The sequence below is a fragment of the Cornus florida genome, unplaced genomic scaffold (assembly GCF_030987335.1).
Source record: "Cornus florida cultivar Cherokee Brave unplaced genomic scaffold, ASM3098733v1 CherokeeBrave_3.0.0_Hap2_Chr02, whole genome shotgun sequence".
Lineage (NCBI taxonomy): Eukaryota > Viridiplantae > Streptophyta > Magnoliopsida > Cornales > Cornaceae > Cornus > Cornus florida.
Window position 1 is genome coordinate 94,919 of NW_026775572.1, and position 22,443 is coordinate 117,361.

The following is a 22,443-nucleotide window of genomic DNA, read 5'->3' on the forward strand; positions in this document are numbered from 1 at the left end:
AAAGACTTATCGAAAACAATATTCGATAGTCGAGCATCAGCATCCATTAAACATTGGTCTACTTTATTGAAGCTAAAAACATACTATCACTTTTAAAAGTGAGATAATAAGACATAGCCTGTACCTACTGGTAATATTTCCTCAAAATGTTCTGTATTCCATGGGTGGAGAAGTTGGCTCCCACCAAGTGTCTCTAACCAATATGCCCCTGGTCTGTTGCACTGGGTTACTAAATAGGGGCCTTCCCAATTGGGAGCTAACTTTCCTTCCCCCTTCACCATAATAGCCGGGGTAACCTCGCGAAGCACCAGGTCCATTGGCTCGAACCTCCTTAGCTTAACCTGGGCGTTGTAGTACTTGGATAAGCCTAGCATAATTTAGGATTGGCCATAAAAAATACACCAGGTGATCCAAGGTATGGAATGGGCAGAACCCATTATCAGGTACATAGAGAACGAAGAGCTACACCAAGATCGCATGGAAGCACGAAAGATCAGGATGCCCAGAAGATATTAGTTATCATTTCGTCGCTATCCAACTGCACGGTGTGGAAAGATGAAGGATTCTCACAAGATTGAATTTTGAAATAATTTATCAGCCACGTCTTCTCTCCGTATTCTAACTCACTCTGTCTTCTGGTCCTCATAAAATTTTGTTGATCAACTTTGGTGTAGCTAATTGATTGCCTCCCACCAGCCTGCCTGCTCATTAAGTCAAATGCATTATCGAGTGGAACTCCAGATTGGCAGGCCAATTCCACATCAATTACTTGGGCAACACTTATTCTTCGTTGTGATGGCATCATATGTGTGCATTCTTCAATTATCATAGGATGATTGTGAGATTCGATAAAATTATATACAACATACTTTCCCTTCTCGCAGTCATATCTAATTTGCATCAGTGCACCACAACCAGTTCGAGTTTCAGCCCTGGGCTTTCTTGTATAGATATCCTTTTTGTCCTTCACTCTAAAACCTTGTTTGGAACACAAAAACTTGCTTGTTGTAATATTTCTTGTCTTTCGGCTTTTATTTGCATAATTCTTATGAATACTGAATCCAACTTTACCCCCATAAGCATTGTAAAAGTCATATGCTTCATCCTCAGTGTCAAACTGCATGTTCAATTTTGGTGTGAATTCCATCTCAATGGGATTGACAACTTCTGCTGCTAAGTTTTCGGTAATATTGATTTCAGCAACGATTGGAATGCTTGTTCTCACATCATTAGTACTTAAGTCGTCGTCCATTGGGATAACTTAAGTATGAATGCTACAAGAAGCAAAAGGTCCATCAGAAGGTTAAAGTCAGTTGCTATAACTTGTGACATAAAAAAAATACTAAATATTTACCAAAATAATGAAAAGGGCCAAAAAAAACCCTAAAATTATCCAAGATTTCAGATTCACTAGAATGCTTAACCAATGTCAATTTCAACTAAAAAATATCATAATTTACACTAACAGATGACAAATAAAAGAATCATAAATTCTTACACTTATGTGTGACAATGTTCAGCACTGTGTGAATACCTTTTATTAATAGTGAAGGTGATCAGTGTGCCAATTTATTAAATTTCGCAATGTTTATTTTCTTAGAAATATCAAATAATAACCTGTGAAATGTGTAATTGCCGCATACATTTAATACAAAAAAATTTGGATAACACAGTGGTACCTAATGAAGCCAACTCAGTTCAAAAAATCAATTATGAAAGATTTTAGATTCACTAGAATGCTTAACCAATGTCAATCAATTTCAACTAAAAAATATCATCATTTACACTAACAAATGACAAATGAAATAATCATAAATTCTTATAGTTATGTGTAACATTAGTTAGTTAGCACTGTGTGAATACCTTCGATCATTTAATGGTAAAGGTGATCAGTATGCCAATTTATTAAATTTCGTAATGTTTTTTTCTCATAAATATCAAATAATAACCTGTGAAATGTGTAATTGCCGTATACATTTAATACCAAATTTTTTGGATAACACATTGGTACCTAATGAAGCCAACTCATTTCAAAAAATCAATTAAAGAATATTTTAGATTCACTAGAATGCTTATTGAAGATTATAGAAGAAAATCCTACAATTATCCAAGATTTTTAATTCACTATAATGCTTAATCAATATCAATTTCAACTAAAAAAATATCATCATTTACACTAACAGATGACAAATGAAAGAATTATAAATTCTTATAGTTACGTGTGACACTAGTTAGTCAGCACTGTGTAAATACCTTCATTTAATGGTGAAGATGATCAGTATGCCAATTTATTAAATTTCGCAATGTTTTTTTCTCATAAATATCAAATAATAATATGTGAAATGTGTAATTGCCGCATACATTTAATACCAAAAATTTTGGATAACACATTGGTACTTAATGAAGCCGACTCAGTTCAAAAAATTCAATTATGGAAGATTTTAGATTCAATGGAATGCTTATTAAAGATTATAGAAGAAAATCCTACAATTATCCAAGATTTCAGATACACTAGAATGCTTAACCAATGTCAATTTCAAGTAAAAAATATCATAATTTACACTAACAGATGACAAATGAAAGAATTATAAATTTTACATTTATGTGTAACATTAGTTATTCAGCACTGTGTGAATACTTTATTTTGATAGTGAAGGTGATCAGTGTGCCAATTTATTAAACTTCGCAATGTTTGTTTTTCTCATAAATATCAAATAATAACCTGTCAAATGTGTAATTGCCGCATACATTTAATACCAAAATTTTGGGATAACACATTGGTACATAATGAAGCCAACTCAATTAAAAAAAAAAAAAATCAATTATGGAAGATTTTAGATTCACTAGAATGCTTATTGAAGATTATTAAAGAAAGCCCTACAATTATCCAAGATTTCAAATTCACTAGAATGCTTAACCAATGTCAATTTCAACTAAAAAATATCATAATTTACACTAACACATGACAAAATGAAAGAATCATAAATTCTTAAATTTATGTGTAACATTAGTTAGTCAGCACTGTGTGAATACCTTGTTTTGATGGTGAAGGTGATCAGTGTGCCAATTTATTAAACATCGCAATGTTTATTTTCTCATAAATATCAAATAATAACCTGTGACATGTGTAATTGCAGCATCCATTTAACACTAAATTTTTTGGATAACACATTGGTACCTAATAAAGCCAACTCAGTTCAAAAAATCAATTATAGAAGATTTTAGATTCACTAGAATGCTTATTGAAAATTATAGAAGAAAACTCTACAATTATCCAAGATTTCAGATTCACTAAAATGCTTAACCAATGTCAATTTCAACTAAAAAATATCATAATTTACACTAACACATGACAAAATGAAAGAATCATAAATTCTTATATTTATGTGTGACATTAGTTAGTCAGAACTGTGTGAATACCTTATTTAGATGGTGAAGGTGATATGTTTACCAATTTATTAAACTTTGCAATATTTTTTTCTCATAAATATCAAATAATAACATGTGAAATGTGTAATTGCAGCATACATTTAATACCAAAAATTTTGGATAACACATTGGTACCTAATGAAGCCAACTCAGTTCAAAAAATCAATTATGGAAGATTTTAGATTCACTACAATGCTTATTGAATATTATAGAACAAAACCCTACAATTATCCAAGATTTCAGATACACTAGAATGCTTAACCAATGTCAATTTCAACTAAAAAAATATCATAATTTACACTAACAGATGACAAATGAAAGAATTATAAATTCTTACATTTATGTGTGACATTAGTTAGTTAGCACTGTGTGAATACCTTAATTTGATGATGAAGGTGATCAGTGTGCCAATTTATTAAACTTCACATTGTTTTTTTTTCTCATACATATCAAATAATAACATGTGAAATGTGTAATTGCCACATACATTTAATACCAAAATTTTTGTATAACACATTGGTACCTAATAAAGCCAACTCAGTTCAAAAAATCTATTATGGAAGATTTTAGATTCACTAGAATGGTTATTCAAGATTATAGAAGAAAACCCTACAATTATCCAAGATTTCAGATTCACTAGAATGCTTAACCAATATCAATTTCAACTAAAAAATATCATAATTTACACTAACAGATGACAAATGAAAGAATCATAAATTCTTATATTTATGTGTGACATAAGTTATTCCACACTGTGTGAATACCTTCTTTTAATGATGAAGGTGATCATTGTGCTAATTTATTAAACTTCTGTAATGTTTATTTTCTCATAAATATCAAATAATAACATGTGAAATGTGTAATTGCCGCATACATTTAATACCAAAATTTTTGGATAACACATTGGTACCTAATGAAGCCAACTCAGTTCGAAAAATCAATTATGGAAGATTTTAGATTCACTACAATGACAGATGACAAATGAAAGAATCATAAATTCAGTTCTAAATTTACAATGTTTAGTTCAAAAAAAAATTTTCACTGTATTTTGAACAATAAATGAACAAGACTATTAAGTGCATAATATTAATAACAAATATTAAGAGGAGAATCTTACCAACCATCAAGCATTAATTAGGTCAATTGTAGATACCAGCTCAGGTCCATTGTAGATTTCTTTCTTGTAGATGAAAAGGAGAATCTTATTGAAGAAATCACCAATTTTTGAAAGGAAATCACTGCAATCTGGGTTTTGATTCAAAAAAGGAAATAAAAAAGTAAAAATAGAGGGAAGAATTAGGGTTTTGAATAAAAAAAGGAATTCAAAAGCAACCTGTTTTTTATGGAACAAGAAGAGACAAATTAGGGTTTGGATTAAATAAATTAAAAAGAAATAATGGAACAAAACGAAAAGGGAATGAGAGAAATAAGGAAACCAGAAAGGGAAGAAAGAGAAAGGGAAAGTGAAAGTGAAAGTGAAGAAGCGGGGGCGCCAAATTCTGTAATTTTCAACTTATTTTAACTTTCCTTTTTTGTTGGCACTTTAGCGTTAACGTTACTGTGCCATTAGTTGCCTTTTTTTTGTTCTGCCAAGCCAAACACGGCATTAAGTAGTGCACTGCAGGGGACCGCATGGTTAGGAACAACAGAGTATTTGCGCCCAGACTAGTAAGAATTTACGTTATTTAACATATTGGGAAACCTCAACTGGTCCTTTATGAGAAATTCTCTGAGTCCTTTAACATAACCCTTTGAGAAATTTAATTCTATCCTCTAAGAAATTCCAATTTGTCCTTTATTTGGACGGGATATTCACCTGAAGAGGTATAAATGTCATTAGCCGAACCAATACAACCCATTACATCTAAAGGTTGAATAGCTTAAAGAGAGGTGTATTTGGTGTCGGTTGAAAATTAAATTAAAGTAGTTAAACTAAATAGGTGCAATGGATGGTGAAATGACACATCCAATCTCAATAGACACCATGCCCTCTATAACTACCTATAAACCCCATTTGGAAATTCACTTTAAAAAAAATTCATTTATCAGATTTCTTTCCTCTCCAACTCAAGTGGGTTCAAGCCATAGGTCTAATAGTCAGAGCCACTTAGACTCAAAACTAATTTCACTGAGTCATACTAAAATTGGTCCGAACCATTTGGTTTGGTTTGCACCTTATTCATATTTTATATGGTATAGATGCATATTTGAATCAGAAAGAATATTACATAGAGGTGATTCGCCGCATGCACGAGTTTGAAATGATGTTATTGGTGAATAAAGACTGTTGTCACTGTAGAGTTTGTCACCTCCATGCGGAGTGTAAATTGTTTTAAAGACCTAGTATCTAATATGGAGTACTTATCTGGTCTAAATTCTTTATTTATTATTATTTATTTACATAATTAATTAAATATTTAATTAATTATTTCTTAACATATTATTAATTATTTCATAGCACATTAATATAAGGTTTGTTATGTCTAACAAATACATGCCTATTCTACAAAAGGGTATATTATTTTTTATAATATTCTCAAATTATTCTTTTGAAATTGACTTAATTAAACATGGGCCTAATTAGGAGTTAAAAAAAAAAATGTAGTATAAGAGAATTTTGGGACAAAGGCAGTATGTTTTTTAAAAAACAAATGTGCGAGACTAGGGAATGAGTGGGAGGCATATATTATACTCGTATGTGTTTAAAACGAAAAAATGAAAGAGATGATGGCAAACCCTAGGAGGAATTCATATTCAATTTCATGCGGGAACAACGAAAGCTCATCGTCGTCGTCGGAGAACAACCAGCAGCGGCCATTTGAGGCACAAACCCTAACAGCGGTGAAATTGTTTTTGAAGAAGCCCCATGCCTTCCCTTTTCTCCTTTCGTTATTCCTCCTCCTCACCTGGCTCTTCCTCAGATTCCAACAACTGTCTCCACATTTCTCCACCTCCTCCCCTCCACACCTAGAAAGAGAAGACATTGATGGCGATCAGAAGGCCAACCTCGTCAGATTCGCCTCTGCCTATCCTTCACGCATCACCAAAGACAAGCGCGGATGGTTGCTGAATCCCCTCTCCGTTGCCTTTCATGCTGGCATTTCAGGTCTCTCCTTTCTCTTTTATCTCTGTGTGTGTATATATTAATATATATTTATCTATGTGCCCAAATATTTATCAATAAATTCATTATCTTCAATGTTGCAACCTTTTGTTTTCTGTTATATATATATATTTCCTTATATATATTTTTTTAAATGTGAATTATTTTACTTCTGATTGCTTTCCTTGTTTCCTAGAGTTCTTTTCCTTTATAATGACTATGGCTGGAAGAATTTCTAATCTAGTGCTTTTTTTTTTTTTTTTTTAAGTTAAAGTAGTCTAGTGCTTTTTGTTCCTCTTTCTTTTCTCTATTTATTTTTGTCAGTTTCTTTATATAAGGTGTTAATGCTAACTTTTGATAATTTATTAGGACATACTTGGACTCCCATCGAGATAGAGTGATTCTATTCTATTTCTTCAAAAAAAAAAACAAAAAACAAAAAACAAAAAAGAAGAAGAAGAAAATATAGGGCCTTAAATGAGTTCATTGAAGACAATGCTGAGCGTCAGCCCCACTAATGGTATGGGCCAAAATTTGGAATGCTTCGAAATCATCCTCATCATCCTTGCCTTATTCTCTGGCTCCCTTCCTTTCTATTACCCCCCATATCACCTACTTTGTTTAACTTATAAAAGTCATTTCTAGTAACTTCTTCACGTTATTTTGGGTCTCCCTCTCCTTCTCTTACCTTCGATATGGTTGTTGTGAATATTTGTTTTTCAATTGCCATTTTCTATATGAGCTCATTAGATTGACAGAACTCTACCTCCAACACCACATAGCCATTAAATTTTATGGAATTTCCAAACTCGTCCGTATTTAATTTCTCAGTCACTGTGAGTGAAAAATTGTCTTTGAGTTGTGTTTGTTTCATCCTATTACAGTTGAAGCTAGTGATTTCTCTTTGTGGTGGAAGACTTGCTTTATTTGATATGAATTACATATAGAGATTGATAGTTATGTTTTCATCTTTGTTCTTCAGTAATCTTGATAATCTATAATTTCGTAGGAGTTTGTTTTCTTGTAGGGGGTGCACTGACTTGTGTTTCGATTCATGTTGGCGAGATCCAACCTGGTGGTGTGAGAGGAAACCATAGGCACTACACCTGCAATGAGACATTTCTCATATGGGGGGCTAAAACGATATTCAGGGTATGCTTTGTCTGCCTTTGAAGATCAAAGACTGTCTCATTCTGCTTTTGTATAATAGAAAGAAATATTGATTTCTTTTGTCCAATATGATGATTGCTATATGTTTCTACACTATGTAACTGTTACAAAACAAACACCAACGGCTGAGGTCAAGTGGTATCTCCTCTTCTTCCTCCTTCCAAATGGAAGGTTGAGGATTCGAGTCCCCAATGGGACCAATAGGTAAGAAAAAAAGAAAAAGAAAGAAACTGTTAAAAAAACAGAGCTGTTTAGGAAACAGTTCATGTTGTAGCAATGGAGGCTTATACTCCTTCCGATTCTCTGAGAAAATGAGGAAAAATAAAAGGAAATGATTGCAAATTGCTTCTTTCCTAAAAATTTATTTTTCCATCTTATTCCTTCCATTCTTCTTGAGAACCAAATGGAGGATTGAGAATGCAATTCACAGTTATGTTTTCTGCATGATAACTCAACTTATGCTGTTGTCCTGAATCCCTGATGCACAGGAATCAATCACTGTTTTGTAGGTTCTATCTGAAATTGATTGCATCACCTGGCACTAGTTATTGGCTATTAGTCACCTGATATTCTGTGCCTTCTGCAATGACATAAAAAAGATATTTAATGCAAATAAATAAATAAACATAAATATATCAAGATTTCTCTTATATTACATGTCATGACATTCTTCTGCATCAAATCCTTCGTGCTAAGTTATTAATCATCTACAGTTGGAGAATAATGCGGTCCATAAAGGTTATGCTGAGGTAACAGTTGGTGCAGATGAGGTTGCTGTTGCAGCCAGCCCAAGTGGGACGGCACATGCTTTAGTAAATGTGGATCCTGTACGGAGTACATTCTTCATAGGGTGCCAAGACAGTATAATCAATTATAATAGCTCGACTTCTGATTTTAATATTTGGAAAGATCTTTAACTGTTCCTTGTGCATCTTTGCATCCCCCCTTCTATCATTTGGTAAATTGGAATCGTACATTTAATCTTAATTTTTTTGTTTAGTGTGAAATTCATACTACTAGGACTTTGAAAGATGAAGTTTATGTGCATAAGCCGCAGTTGCTGTCCTGTTGCTTGGTTTGTTTGTAACCCATTCTTCCATGTTATATAAATTGTTCAAGTCACCATTCTATGCTTTACACACACACACACACAGAGCTTAGATTTCATTGAACGAACTATCGGAGTTGTAGTTATGGATCTTGTGGCTTATGCTTCTTGAATTCTTCATAGAATAGATGCAAAATCTTCATTTGACATGTGTCAATGCATCACTAACTCAACGCATGTTGTATTTGGCATAAATCTGCCTGTACGCAAGCACATGGGTGCGTGTGCACTCATTTTTGTTTTGCGAGTATGTTGCATACATTAATGTGTTCTTGTGTATGCATGCATGCATGTGAATGCATAGATGTGGTGTGTATGGGCGTGCATATGTGCGTGTGACCCCATTAGTGTTGGGCTATACTGTAAAGGATGCTTGTCTATTTGTCTTTCCCTTAGAATTAATCTATAAATTTTGAATCTTAATCTCTTGATTACTGAGGCCTTTCTGTTGTCAAACATGAGGATGAAGGTCTGAACCTTCACGGTAGACAAAAGGAACTAATGCCAATGTTAGACTTGTAACCATTCTATCCCTCTGGGCTGACTTGACTACACTGGTAATGATCCCTTTTTTCTTTCCAATCTGCAGTGTTCATCCTTTATGTTGTAAGCTACTCTCTATTTTGTATTTTATTGTGTTGAATTTTGGATTGTTTTATAGGTCCTAAAGAATAAAGATGACTCAATTAAGATTTATTTATTTTCTTATTTTCAAATGTATAGTAGGCTTGGTGCAACGGTAATGTTGCTTTATTGCAACTTGGAGTCAGCCTGTTCAAGATTACAAATAACAGTGATAAGGGTAAGTGATCTTTTTCTAATAGAATTTTCAAGAAAATTAGTTGACTTAATGATCTTGTAATCATATAATCTAATAACTCAAGGAACCACGAATATGTGAATTTAACTTTTCTAGGGATATGGTGCACTGGGAAATGGTTCAAGTTTGGACATGTTCTTTAGCTGCCTTTGACGTCCACGTGAATTGTATTGTTTATCATTCTAGTACATAATACATCCTTCATAACTCATGTGAGCAAAAAAAAGTAAATCATTCCATGGTTCTTTATGTTTGATGACATATAGACACAGTTTGACATACAAATGTCATTCGATGGTCTGTATGTTTGATGACATATAGGCAGAGTTCGATCATATTTTGTAGGTTGATATTTGGACTTCTGCTTTCTGTTCTTTAATGGGGATTAAATTGAGTTGGAGCTCAAACTCTTTGGGGACATGCATGTTGCCTAAACCTGGCTTTCGCCTGTTGGCATCTCTAACCAGAACTGAGACATTCTTATTAAATATATATATATAGGTTTAGTGTATAGCTCAAATCACTTCAGGTGACAGGGGAACCCATAACAGAATCAACCTCAAGTCGGTAAATTAGTTAACCATCACATATCTCTCTGTCATTTGAAGAGATTAAGAAATAAAAGTCTCATAAGCTAGAAACCTTGTCTAACACTTATTTTTATTGGTGGTTAGTAGTGAGTGCCGATGGAGGTTCATGGAGGGTACTATGAGAGGTGGATAAGATGCTAGTTACTCTGCAGGTAGAGAAGCGGTCATCATGCGTTGAACTTGAGGGAACTTTTAGAACAAATGAAATAGCAGTGATTGTTGAATGATTTAACCATAGTGGACCCTATGTAGTCTTTTTCTTGTTATTATTATTATTTTTTCTTCTAATTAGCAATTATACCTCTACCAGTCCATGTATAGTGGAGAATTTAGCTACCTAGGCATCACGCATAACCATTTACATTTGTTGTTCAAATGAAGTTCCTAGGTTATGCAAGAGCAATAACTCTTTTCATTGGGCTCTCTCTCTCTCTGTTTTGAAGATTGTGATTTAGAAAGGGAAACTTTTTTTGTAATATGTGAAATTTAGGGTATGATTTGATGGAACCATCTATTGATTAAACGGAGATTTTCATAGAATTAGTCTAGCAATTTTTTGTGAGAAAATGTTGGGCAGTTAAGAAACAACACATGCACAAAATGAAATTGGTTAAAATGCAAATGTGTAGATGAATATGTGGCAAGATGAGAAGGAATAAAATAAAAAATGAATACATTCGTGAAATGGTTGAAGTAGGGAGATTATCCTTAAGTTCACCAATTGTGGTCCGGATTGACTAATTGAGGGTGAGGGTGATGCTAGGGGAATGGAAGATCAAAATTAACATGGATGGAGTAAATAAAGATATATATGATAATGTATGGTTTGACTAAGGTTTTTTTTTTTTTTTGGTCGTCAACCCATAGCAAAATCCCATGAGCTGTGAGCTCTCCAGATAAGTTTCCATTCAGAAAAAAAAAATAAAATAAAATAAAATTTCATTTTGAGATTGGTAGAGATAATAAATAAGGAGCTTTATCAGAATTTTTAGTAAAGGAGGAAAAGGCACGTGGCGTCTTGGATATGAATGTGTGTTACCGGATTGAAGTCTCTTCGGGAATGGTAAACTTTTTCATATTTTTTTGGGATTTTTGTTAATTTAGGAAGCTTATATAGAAGAGAATAGGACTTATTAAGGTCTGACACCATCATAATTGCAATTCAATATTTCTCCATTACCTTTTCAATTGCAATATTTCCTTATTCATGCAATTTCGTTTGCCGCATTTAATTCATCCTGTAATTTAGGTTGTTTTCGTGCAATTTAAATTCCTTGTCAGCTTAATTATGTACTTTCCTTTCAAGTTTTTCAATTTAGTTTATTTTTCTTGCTTTCTTGTTAAGTATTTCAATGTAAATCAATTTCCTTTTCATTTTGCAATTCCTTGAAAAGTACTTTTCATTGAGGCAATTTGAATCTTAAAAGGAGTTGGATATTCTCTCTCCTTGAGAATAGTTGCCTGATCCAGTTTTCATATTCAAAAGAGATATACTTTCGATCTCAAACACATTATGACGCTAGGCGCTCGCACGCTTGCATCAGCCATAAAATAAAATAAAATAAAATAAAATAAAATTTTGAGATTGGTAGAGATAAAAAATAAGGAGCTTTATCAGAATTTTTAGTAAAGGAGGAAAAGGCACGTGGCGTCTTGGATATGAATGTGTGTTACCGGATTGAAGTCTCTTCGGGAATGGTTAACTTTTTCATATTTTTTTGGGATTTTTGTTAATTTAGGAAGCTTATATAGAAGAGAATAGGACTTATTAAGGTCTGACACCATCATAATTGCAATTCAATATTTCTCCATTACCTTTTCAATTGCAATATTTCCTTATTCATGCAATTTCGTTTGCCGCATTTAATTCATCCTGTAATTTAGGTTGTTTTCGTGCAATTTAAATCCCTTGTCAGTTTAATTATGTGCTTTCCTTTCAAGTTTTTCAATTTAGTTTATTTTTCTTGCTTTCTTGTTAAGTATTTCAATGTAAATCAATTTCCTTTTCATTTTGCAATTCCTTGAAAAGTACTTTTCATTGAGGCAATTTGAATCTTAAAAGGAGTTGGATATTCTCTCTCCTTGAGAATAGTTGCCTGATCCAGTTTTCATATTCAAAAGAGATATACTTTCGATCTCAAACACATTATGACGCTAGGCGCTCGCACGCCTGCATCAGCCATAAAATAAAATAAAATAAAATAAAATAAAATTTTGAGATTGGTAGAGATAAAAAATAAGGAGCTTTATCAGAATTTTTAGTAAAGGAGGAAAAGGCACGTGGCGTCTTGGATATGAATGTGTGTTACCGGATTGAAGTCTCTTCGGGAATGGTAAACTTTTTCATATTTTTTTGGGATTTTTGTTAATTTAGGAAGCTTATATAGAAGAGAATAGGACTTATTAAGGTCTGACACCATCATAATTGCAATTCAATATTTCTCCATTACCTTTTCAATTGCAATATTTCCTTATTCATGCAATTTCGTTTGCCGCATTTAATTCATCCTGTAATTTAGGTTGTTTTCGTGCAATTTAAATCCCTTGTCAGTTTAATTATGTGCTTTCCTTTCAAGTTTTTCAATTTAGTTTATTTTTCTTGCTTTCTTGTTAAGTATTTCAATGTAAATCAATTTCCTTTTCATTTTGCAATTCCTTGAAAAGTACTTTTCATTGAGGCAATTTGAATCTTAAAAGGAGTTGGATATTCTCTCTCCTTGAGAATAGTTGCCTGATCCAGTTTTCATATTCAAAAGAGATATACTTTCGATCTCAAACACATTATGACGCTAGGCGCTCACACGCCTGCATCAGCCATATTAAATTTGGCTAGCCTTGCAGATTTAATGAACGAACATTTCCATAATTCCCTCTTGTTTGGAGTGCATGACATGGAGCCCAAAGCAAACTGCACAAAACCAATTAGGGGCAGTGTCTGTGCACAAAATGGCTCTGTTTGGTGCACGGAAGCAAACTGCACAAAACCAATTAGGGGCAGCGTCTGTGCACAAAATGGCTCTGTTTGGTGCACGGGACAGTGTAAAAAAAATATATCGTACTTCTTACAACACAATTCAAAAAAAAAAAAAAATTATTTTAGTGAATTTTAGTAATTTTAATTGAATTTTGAAGACCATTTAACACGATTAGTGACCTATTTATATTTTTTAGTCACTGTTCTTATTAAAAGGCATAGTAGTAATACTTTTTACTAAATTAATGAATGATAATATATTTAAGTATGAAATAAATTAAAATTTATACCATATATAATGTTGCACCTGGGGTTTTTCCGCACCTCGGAGAGGAGGACCTCTAGGATGACTAAATGAAATCACCTATGGGGAAAAGAGGCTTAATGCGAGGGAAGGCTACGACTGAAATTCTATGGATAGGGCTAATTAGTTTGCATGGAGTCACCGTCTAACATTGGATTTGTGGTGTGGTCAGTCATCCAAGGAATGTCTAAGGATTTATTGGAATAGATCTTGTGTATGTGGGTCCTAGCTGCGTATGACTACCATCTAATCTTCGTGAACCAAATTAATGGATTCGGGGGTTTGATTATACCCTCATAAAATTTGTGAGACATAATTACCTTATTTCTCATGTTGTATTCCTATGCTAAGAGCTGGAACACTTTACAAAGCTTAAGATGGACATGTCCTTAAAATCAAAAGTAGTCTTGAAAAAGTCATGTTTGAAGTTCTTGAAAACCAATGATTTGAAGAGTGATTTTGAACATGAGTTCTTTTCAAAAATAACAATTTTGAAATGTATGACCAAGCTTAGGTTGCCTACATAGCTTGATTATGTCGAGATTCAGGTCAAATATATTTAAATACGATGAACTTGGAAACTTTTGTTGTTTTAAAATAGGAACATATGAGTTGTTTAAAATAGAGTGGGAGTGTTTTGAAAAAGATGAAGTTCTTTGAGGATTTAGAAAAAGAGTTTGCCTGAAACTCTTTTTTTCTAAATCCTCAAAGAACTTGTTTGAAAACATGGCATAGAACCTTGAAAAGGGTTTTTGAAAAATGAGTTGAATTTGAAGAGAGAGTTAACTTATGAGTCTTGAGTTGAAAAGAGAATTGACTTACGAGCCTAGTTCATCATTTGTTAGATTTAACTATGAAAAACCTAAATGAAAAGCTAGGAGTGGTGAACCTATTGGTTTATGAAATGACATGTTGAATCTAAAGAGTTCATGCTTGATCACTAGGGTTTGTGTCTTACTTGACGTAAGTAGACTCGAGTGAATTTGGAAAGTGCTCCTAGGCTCTAAGGAATCTAGGGTTACGACTTGATTAACTTAACTTGCGGGTAACTAGGGTTTCCTAGTTTGGATGACCTAAGTTGTATGGAAGCTAGTGCTTAATAAAAACAAACTTAAATTGGATGACCTAGCTTAACTAGGGATTCATACGTATGGAACTAGGTAACATGCCTAATTGGATTAACTTAGCTTCTATGGAAACTAGAAAACTTGCATAATTTAGATGACTAACTTTTATGGAAACCAGAATTGGAATGGACGGTTTGACATCTTTTTTTAATAATAGAATGTGTATTTGAAAAGAGTTGCTTTGCCTCACGCGCGCAAGGTGGGCGCCGGGGGTGCCCTCCGAGCGCTCGAAGGGCTTGTCCAAGCTCTCACAATTAGATCGGGCACAGTGTTTTTTTTTTTTTTACTTCCTCTGTTCACTCCGAGCTTCACCGTGTGGGTCCTACATAACCTTTAGGATGTACAAAACCCTATGGCCGCATCCGATTATGAGTAGAATGGTCCAAAAGGTCGTTTTTACCCTTTTTAGCCCTAAAACGGGCAACTTTGAACCAAATTGTTTTCTTATAATTTCAAGTGACCCCAAATGACTAGTTATGACTTAGAAGGCAGTTATAAGATCCCCAATGCGCTGCACGGTCCAAAAAGACCGAATTACCCTTATAACCCTATTTAGACCTGTTTAAGGATAAAGTTGATCCGTTCACCCGTAAGTGACCCAAATTGATTAGCAATGATTATTATGGCATTGTTATGACCCTTAGTACACAGTATTAGTCAGAAAGACCATTTTACCCTTGGGTGTTCTCGGGTCGGGTCATGACCCGGTTAGTTTTCCGGACCCTGGGTTTGGGTCGTTACAAAGTTAAAAGACGTATTTGAACTTAGTTTTGAAAAATGTATTTATGATCTTTACATGAAAAGGGTTTTGAATAATATGTCTTATTCTAAAGACTTGACAGAAGGTTTTGAAAAAAAGGAAGAAAAAATGTGACTTTTAAGATTATCATTTGATGTATTTGAAAAATAATGATTTGAAAAAGATGATTTTGAATTGAAAGTTAAACAAAATGATTTTAGGAAACCACTTGTTGTGAACCCTAAAATGGAAGTATTCTAGAAGTGAACCTTATGAAGAACTTCGAATGCAAGTGTTGTTCAAGAAAGTTGAGCTAAGGATGTGATTATGACGACCTAAGCTTGACGGATCATATGGACATTATGACCTTTAGGGTTTTGAGAAATCTAGACCTAATTTCCATGCATACTAGATCCTAGAATGGAAGAGTACTTAAAAAATATGGTTTTTACTAAACCTTGAGTTGAAAGTGGAATTCTAGAGTTTTATGAAACTTAGGCTTGAAAAAGTGAGTTTCTAGGTTGCTAAGGAACCTACACCTAACATTTAAGAATTTTAGGGTTTGAAAGACAATAAATCTAAGGTTTGCATAAAAGCAAACCTAGAAGGGCTTTATAAGGGTAGATAAGGATGCTCACCCCCATTCTAACAACCCCAAATATATAGAAGGTAGATCACCCACGCCTCTATATATCCAAATGCTATGCAAGCAATTATATGTGGCTATGCAAAGAAGGGTTAGAAAGTACCTCCTGGTACGAACTACTTGTTTATACCGTGTATTGACCTTTTATCTTTAGTCCTTCACTTTTCAATCTCTCTCTTTTTTCTGCATAATGAAGTGATTGCTAGCTCTAGGGTTGTGTATTCTATGACATAAGGGGGTATAGGGGTGTATTTATAGAGATATATGCTTGTTGGGCACGCATATTGCAAATTAGGAAAGTTCTGGGTGAATTCTCAGAATTAGAAATGGCAGAAGGGTCATTTTGGAAATTCAGCACCTATCACACAACCGGTGTGGTTGCACAAGGGTTGTGCAATACCAAGTGATGTCCCTGGAACAGTGTAGAATTTAAGGTTTTCTGTGTTTTTCTTTATTCCTCAAGTAATTCCATACTATTCTTTTCATAGCAATTAGACCATCCCACCCTTTATTCGGGGTATTGATTGATCAAATGCTCGGAGTGGGGTTACAATCCCATCCTTTAGTGCATTCCAAAGTTTTTGGACGCTCTGGACATAATGGCGCAATCTATTTTTCGATCGGATGGTAGAATTATTTGATTTCCCTTAATCGGAAAATGTAAGTACATGCCTGTAAGTTTTCTTATATGGCGAACATAATAACATTGGTTCCTATCCTTCTTACTGAAGGATTTTGAACCATAATAGTATCCTCTAAAAGGTTGGCAAAAATGGGATGTCTACATATAACATGTGAGGAAAGAAAATAAAATAAAGAGTAAATTAGAAAAAAAAAAATACTCTGTATAATACAAGTCAAAAGTTCCATACTTAAAGAAATGATATAAATATGTTAGATACAATAAACAAAAACAGATTGCATTCTTACAGAAAGGTATATGGTTTTTGATTTTTTTTTTTTTTTTCAGAATTGATGGGAGCTGACTGATTTGAGCTCAGACAATTTCTCTTTAGTACCAGCTAGTTCTGTTGTGAATTTAAAAGACTAACCAGTAAATCAGTGAGTCTCAATAACAGAAACATGGAAACCTGTTGCAAACCGACCCATTCACCAAACCATGGTTAGAAGTGTATGCTTGACTCAGTAGGTCTTCGTTTGTATTCTTTTAAATGAATTGATTCTTCATACTTGGTTGAGAAGATGTTATTTAATCTGGCATAATGAGTTAATCAGGCATATAATGAATTGGGGCCAAGGAATTGTATCACAACTGCTAAGTCTAGTGGTCACCAAGGGAACTCTCAAATTCCTTATAGGGAATGAACCCTTTTCATTTTTTTTTGATAAGTAAGGAGTGAACCCTTTTCATACCCCATAAGAGACAATATTATGGACTCCATAGAAGGATGAATTCCTGAGAAGAGCAAATGACTTTTCGAGTGGTTGATAAACTTGATATGGAGTCCAGAAAGAGAGGAAAAGTGGTCTAGGGAAGCCTTGAGTGTTTGGATTGAGTTAAGGCTACTATGGAAAATTAAAAGGAGGTCATCAACTAATATTAGATGAGAAATTGAAATTTTTATGCACCTCTAATGGAAGGCAGGATATATTGGCTAGAATGTTATTGTTTAAATTAGAAGAGAAGACTTCTGGAAAGGGGAACAAGCGGTCTCCTTGCCTAAGACCCTTGACCTCTTTGGAAACCCCATGAAGCTCATCATTCACTGAGATAATGAATGAGGTAGACGTGATACATTTCCTAACCCAAGTAATGAATTTTGGGAGAAAACTAAGCAAGTGAAGGGAATTTGGAGTCAATAAGAAATTCCAAGAGACTTAAGTCAAAATCTCCTCAAGTCTATTATCATTGAATATCTACGTGATTTGGATTGTTTGTGATACCCATGAAAAAGTTCTTGTGCAAGGATGATGGTATTTTCAATATTTCTTCCTCTTACGAAGGCTGAGTTGATTTCCTTAAGTAGCTTACCACCATGAAAAATTTCTTGAATGATTCGAGTCATGTCTAGGCTTATGATGGGCCACGCCCTTTTGAAGAAAAGGGTTCCAGGAGCTTTATCACTGTGAAGTGAAAACATGCATTGTTTGATCTCAATATCAGAGGGAATGGAAGAAAGAGATGGAACTGAATGAAGAACAATTGGTGTGAGAAAGCTAATTCCAAGGTATGATAGGGGTTCCTACCTATCAAGATTTGGAAGCGAGTGAGAATTTCTAGCTTTGGTTGCATCCTCACTAGATGTTCATCAGAAGTTGTAGTAATACTTATAATTTTGTTCCTGTTATTCCGGAAAGTGACTTACGAAATTTCAACCAGGTAATCATAGATTTTTGCTTCTAAGTTTCCTCTGCATCACTGAGCTTGATGTTTGAGGATGGTAGCAATTTTTCCTTCATTCTTAGGCCTGGATCAGAAGGATTACTGTCCAATATCTTTTAACAGGAGCTGAGTTCTTCCTTAGCTAGCTGGACTTTAGCAGAGATGTGATTGTGGTCTTTGGAACATATGCTCTTGAGTGGTTGTTTCAATGCTTTTTGCTTAGACTTGAAACATGGTGACTCCACTCACTTGTGTTTGCCATACTTCCTCAAGGATAGGCATGAATTGATCATGGCTGCTCCAACAGTTGAAGAACATAGAGGGATCTTTCTTTTTGAAGTGGGATTGCCAAGAGTGATGATTATTGGACTTCATTAAACAGTCCTTGAGGTAGGAAATTACAATGAGACAATTATTGGACTTCATTAAACAGTCCTTGAGGTAGGAAATTACAATGAAAAAATGGAAATTAAGGATGAATTCCATTGGTCATTGATTAGGAGTATTTAGGAACCTGTCTAACTTCTTTGATATATTGGCCACTCTTGCTTCAAAGTGTAGTAGATGCCTGAAAACCTGAGGTCTTGCAGCCCTGAGTTCTCTCTCTAAGCAGGCTTTGAAATCTGAAATAGATTGGGTTGAACCACCAAATGTTTCATGGTTTGCCTTGATTGCATTGAAGTCTCCAGCTAGAATCCATGGAGATGAGGCAAAGAGTTGAGAATGGTGTGAAATGTCGAACCACGGAGATTTCCTTCCAGTAACAAAGTTAGCACCATATACAAATGACATGACAAATTGAGTTTTACATTTAAGAATGGTCACAAAGCAATGAGTTTGACATCTGTCATCCCAGGCCACAATGAAACTATCTGCAAAATTGCTATGCAATATTTTCTCCTATCTGGGTATGCTGCTTAATTTGTTTTAACAAATAAATGGTTCATTAAGCCTTTTTTAATTTTTATTTTTTTTTTGGAAGTTAAAGCATACAGACATAACAATTACCCTCAACCTCTCCATTTGGGGAAGAGAAGTTATACCATTGGACTAGAAGTCCTTTCTTTGGTAATAGAAATAGTTGGTCAATTAGATTCTTCTTTCATTATCTTTAATTCTCTTGTGCTTGATTTTCATGCTTAGATATCTTTTGTTGATTGGATAATATCATCCTCATTTTGAGGTGAAATATCACCAAAGATTGTTGCAACAAGTTTGTTATACCATGAATAATGCTGCCCCTGGTGATAGCGGCATCCCTAAGTTATATGTGTTTTCTACATTGCCGCCTGTTTGAAGAATAATCTGGTTTTCAATATTTACTCTCAGCTTACTTATTACGGAGTAATAAAATAGAAAGAGAGAGAGAGAAGAAGAGAGTGGGAAACTGATGTGATGGAAAACATAAACAGATAATGTTAACACATGATTAAATAACTTGAGAGCAAAACGAAAAAGAAAAATATAAATGTTAATTTGAAAGTGTGAATGAATATAAAAATGAATGAAATGGCGAAACATGAAATCATCTGTTATGGTGGGGTGGGGAGAGTATCAATTAGACAATAACTCCATATTTTGCTTCTCTTGCATTTCATTCCACTTTTAAAAAGGAAAAAAAAAAAAGGAGGTTGATCTCTCTCTGTCTGTTCTCTTGCTTTAAAAGGGACTTGTTGCTTAATTTGTATCATTTTCTTTGCCGAAAAGCAATTCCCTCTTGCATTTTTCAAGTCTTAGAAGGCAATGCACAGAGAGAGAGAGAGAGCCTTTGAAAAAAAAAAGAGAAAAAGGGATCCGGGTCAATAAAACTAGTTTTGTCATATCATTGGATCATTGAATATAATGGTATTACCATTCCTCCTCTAGGGAAGGCAAGGGTAATTCGAATCCCATAAGGGGCAATGTGGGGGTGTGTGTTGTTTTATGGTCTAACTAAGAAAATAAAAAATATAAATAAAACTAGTATTTTAAATGAAGACATACAAAATTTTATTGACAAAAAGAAATCACAAAGTTCCTGCAAAATCTCTATTTTAGTGCATGGAAGAAATCAAGTTTATGTATATTCTGCATTACAGTAAAAAGCAAAATTGTTTAGCATAATAATGTGTGAGCTGACACAATAGGATTCAAGATTTAGCACGTGATGAATATCCTTATAATTACCTCAATGCATCCTGGGGATTAAAACTGTTTGGCGTATGACTTCATTTTGTCAATTTATTATCTCTTCCTGTCTTTAATTAGAAGCTTTAACATAATGACACTTTCCAACAACTCATGCGTGAACTTAAGTTACTTGTACAACATTTTTGGAGTGAGACTTCTCTCTGTATATATATTTTGAACCTAATAAATAAGAGAACCAACTGCAGATTGATAATCCGAAGACAAACTTGTTTGTTGCTTTGCGTTGATCAGCTGATTATTAATTGAGCTGTTTTAATATTGGGAATGGAGAACGGAAAAAAGAGATTAGCTGTTTTAGTGGGATGCAATTATCCAAACAGCCCAAATGAGTTGCACGGATGCGTTAATGATGTTGTTGCCATGGGAGAGGTGCTTGTAAGGCGGTTTGGGTTTGAGTCAAGCCACATTGAGCTACTAACTGACGCACCTGGCTCGATGGTCATGCCCACCGGAGCAAACATTAAAAATGCTCTTGGTAAGATGGTTGATCAGGCTGCGCAGGGTGATGTCCTGTTCTTTCACTACAGCGGTCATGGAACACGGATTCCTTCTGTGAGGCCTGGCCATCTCTTTAGGCAAGATGAAGCAATAGTTCCTTGTGATTTCAATCTCATAACAGGTACTCAACCTTATGTCTGATCTCCTCATTAATTATCTGCCCAATTATGACATTAATTTTATTTATTTGTTTAAGTAATATTAATGTACTTTCTTCATTCTCTGCTTACAATAATAATTTAATATGTATGTGTATACTATTATTATACAATAATTAATTAATGATGCGAGTCTGAAGCAGTACTAGTACTATTCGGTCTTTGTGCTAGATGTGGACTTCAGGCAACTAGTAAACCAGCTGCCAAAGGGAGCAAGCTTCACAATCCTTTCGGATTCCTGCCACAGCGGTGGCCTCATCGAGAAAGAGAAAGAGCAAATTGGACCTTCTTCTTCTTATTCTTCTTCTTTAGTACTTAACACTAGTAGTAGTAGTAATACTACTACTGTAAGTACTAACTGTCGCAAGCCTAAAACCATCCCCTTGGAATGGATATTGCAACATGTTACATCATTGACAAGAATAAACACGTTGGACATTGGGACCCACTTGTTGGAGTTGTTTGGATCTGATGCCAGCCTTAGTTTCCGTTTGCCCATTGATCAGCAGGAGCATCTGTTTGTATTAATACCAAAAAAGGCAGACGTCGACAATGGAATTCTACTGAGTGGGTGCCAAGCAAATGAGACTTCGGCAGACATGAGTCCACCAATGGGCGGTGGAGGAAAGGCGTATGGAGCATTCAGTAATGCGGTTCAGATAGTGTTGAACCAGAATTTGGGTCGACCACCACCTCTCACTAATAGGCAAGTTGTGATTCTGGCCAGGAAGGTTTTACACGCGCAACACTTTGACCAACAACACCCTTGTCTCTACTCCAGCGATCACAACGCTGATGCAATTTTTTTGTGCCTACCACCATACACCTCAACTATGTAGACATACATATGCATCACTCATTAGTCACACTTTGATTAATTCCAGCACTGCCTTGGCTTTGATATACTGATATGTAATTCGATTGTGTATTGTAACAATGTTTAAAATAAAGTGGTTTGGGAAATTAAGGGTTATGCCGCGTGTGCAAATTAATAGTGCATGAGTCATGCATGATAATAATAAACTATTCGACTGTTGGTTTCATGTACAAAACTCCAAATGGGGATTTTCCCTATTACCAATCCACACTGTGAGTCTATGGTGGTACATTTTTTTTTTTTTTTCCTTTCTTTAAAACAATTTCAAGAACAAATTCCAAGGCCTATAACGACACAGATGCCAAACATTCCATTCGCAACCCTCTCCTAGCTTCAAGAGGAAAGCAAAATATCAATATCACCAAT

The 22,443-nt window shown here is 34.4% G+C and overlaps 3 protein-coding genes across 4 annotated transcripts; 2 read left to right on the forward strand and 1 right to left on the reverse strand.

Moving 5' to 3' along the window:
* Positions 1–493: 493 nt before the first annotated feature.
* Positions 494–1,252, reverse strand: LOC132288716 (protein FAR1-RELATED SEQUENCE 5-like). Its single transcript, XM_059789877.1, has one exon. It carries the CDS (start codon positions 1,250–1,252, stop codon positions 494–496), a length of 759 nt encoding a protein of 252 aa, XP_059645860.1.
* Positions 1,253–6,068: 4,816 nt separating this feature from the next.
* On the forward strand, positions 6,069–8,827 carry LOC132289821 (uncharacterized). Of its 2 annotated transcripts, none has more exons than XM_059790006.1 (3): positions 6,069–6,535; positions 7,542–7,684; positions 8,416–8,827. In XM_059790006.1, exons 1-3 carry the CDS (start codon positions 6,145–6,147, stop codon positions 8,617–8,619), a joined length of 738 nt encoding a protein of 245 aa, XP_059645989.1. In that variant the 5' UTR covers positions 6,069–6,144; the 3' UTR covers positions 8,620–8,827. The 2 variants fall into 2 exon arrangements, with proteins under 2 accessions (XP_059645989.1, XP_059645990.1); XM_059790007.1 differs by having other exon boundaries at positions 6,071–6,535; positions 7,560–7,684.
* A 121-nt stretch (positions 8,828–8,948) lies between these two features.
* LOC132289805 (metacaspase-9) lies at positions 8,949–22,173 on the forward strand. Its single transcript, XM_059790005.1, has 3 exons — positions 8,949–9,612; positions 20,730–21,163; positions 21,372–22,173. The coding sequence occupies exons 2-3, from the start codon at positions 20,809–20,811 to the stop codon at positions 22,037–22,039; spliced, it is 1,023 nt and encodes a 340-aa protein (XP_059645988.1). The 5' UTR covers positions 8,949–9,612; positions 20,730–20,808; the 3' UTR covers positions 22,040–22,173.
* Positions 22,174–22,443: the final 270 nt, after the last annotated feature.

What these genes read in the sequence shown, in the direction of transcription:
- LOC132288716 (XM_059789877.1), bottom strand. Translation starts at nt 1,252, where the DNA reads ATGGACGACGACTTAAGTACTAATGATGTGAGAACAAGCATTCCAATC.
- LOC132289821 (XM_059790006.1), top strand. Translation starts at nt 6,145, where the DNA reads ATGAAAGAGATGATGGCAAACCCTAGGAGGAATTCATATTCAATTTCA. An exon ending in CTTTCATGCTGGCATTTCAG is followed by an intron (nt 6,536 to 7,541) that starts GTCTCTCCTTTC and finishes ATAATTTCGTAG; the next exon opens with GAGTTTGTTTTCTTGTAGGG. An exon ending in GGGCTAAAACGATATTCAGG is followed by an intron (nt 7,685 to 8,415) that starts GTATGCTTTGTC and finishes AATCATCTACAG; the next exon opens with TTGGAGAATAATGCGGTCCA.
- LOC132289805 (XM_059790005.1), top strand. Translation starts at nt 20,809, where the DNA reads ATGGAGAACGGAAAAAAGAGATTAGCTGTTTTAGTGGGATGCAATTAT. An exon ending in TGATTTCAATCTCATAACAG is followed by an intron (nt 21,164 to 21,371) that starts GTACTCAACCTT and finishes TCTTTGTGCTAG; the next exon opens with ATGTGGACTTCAGGCAACTA.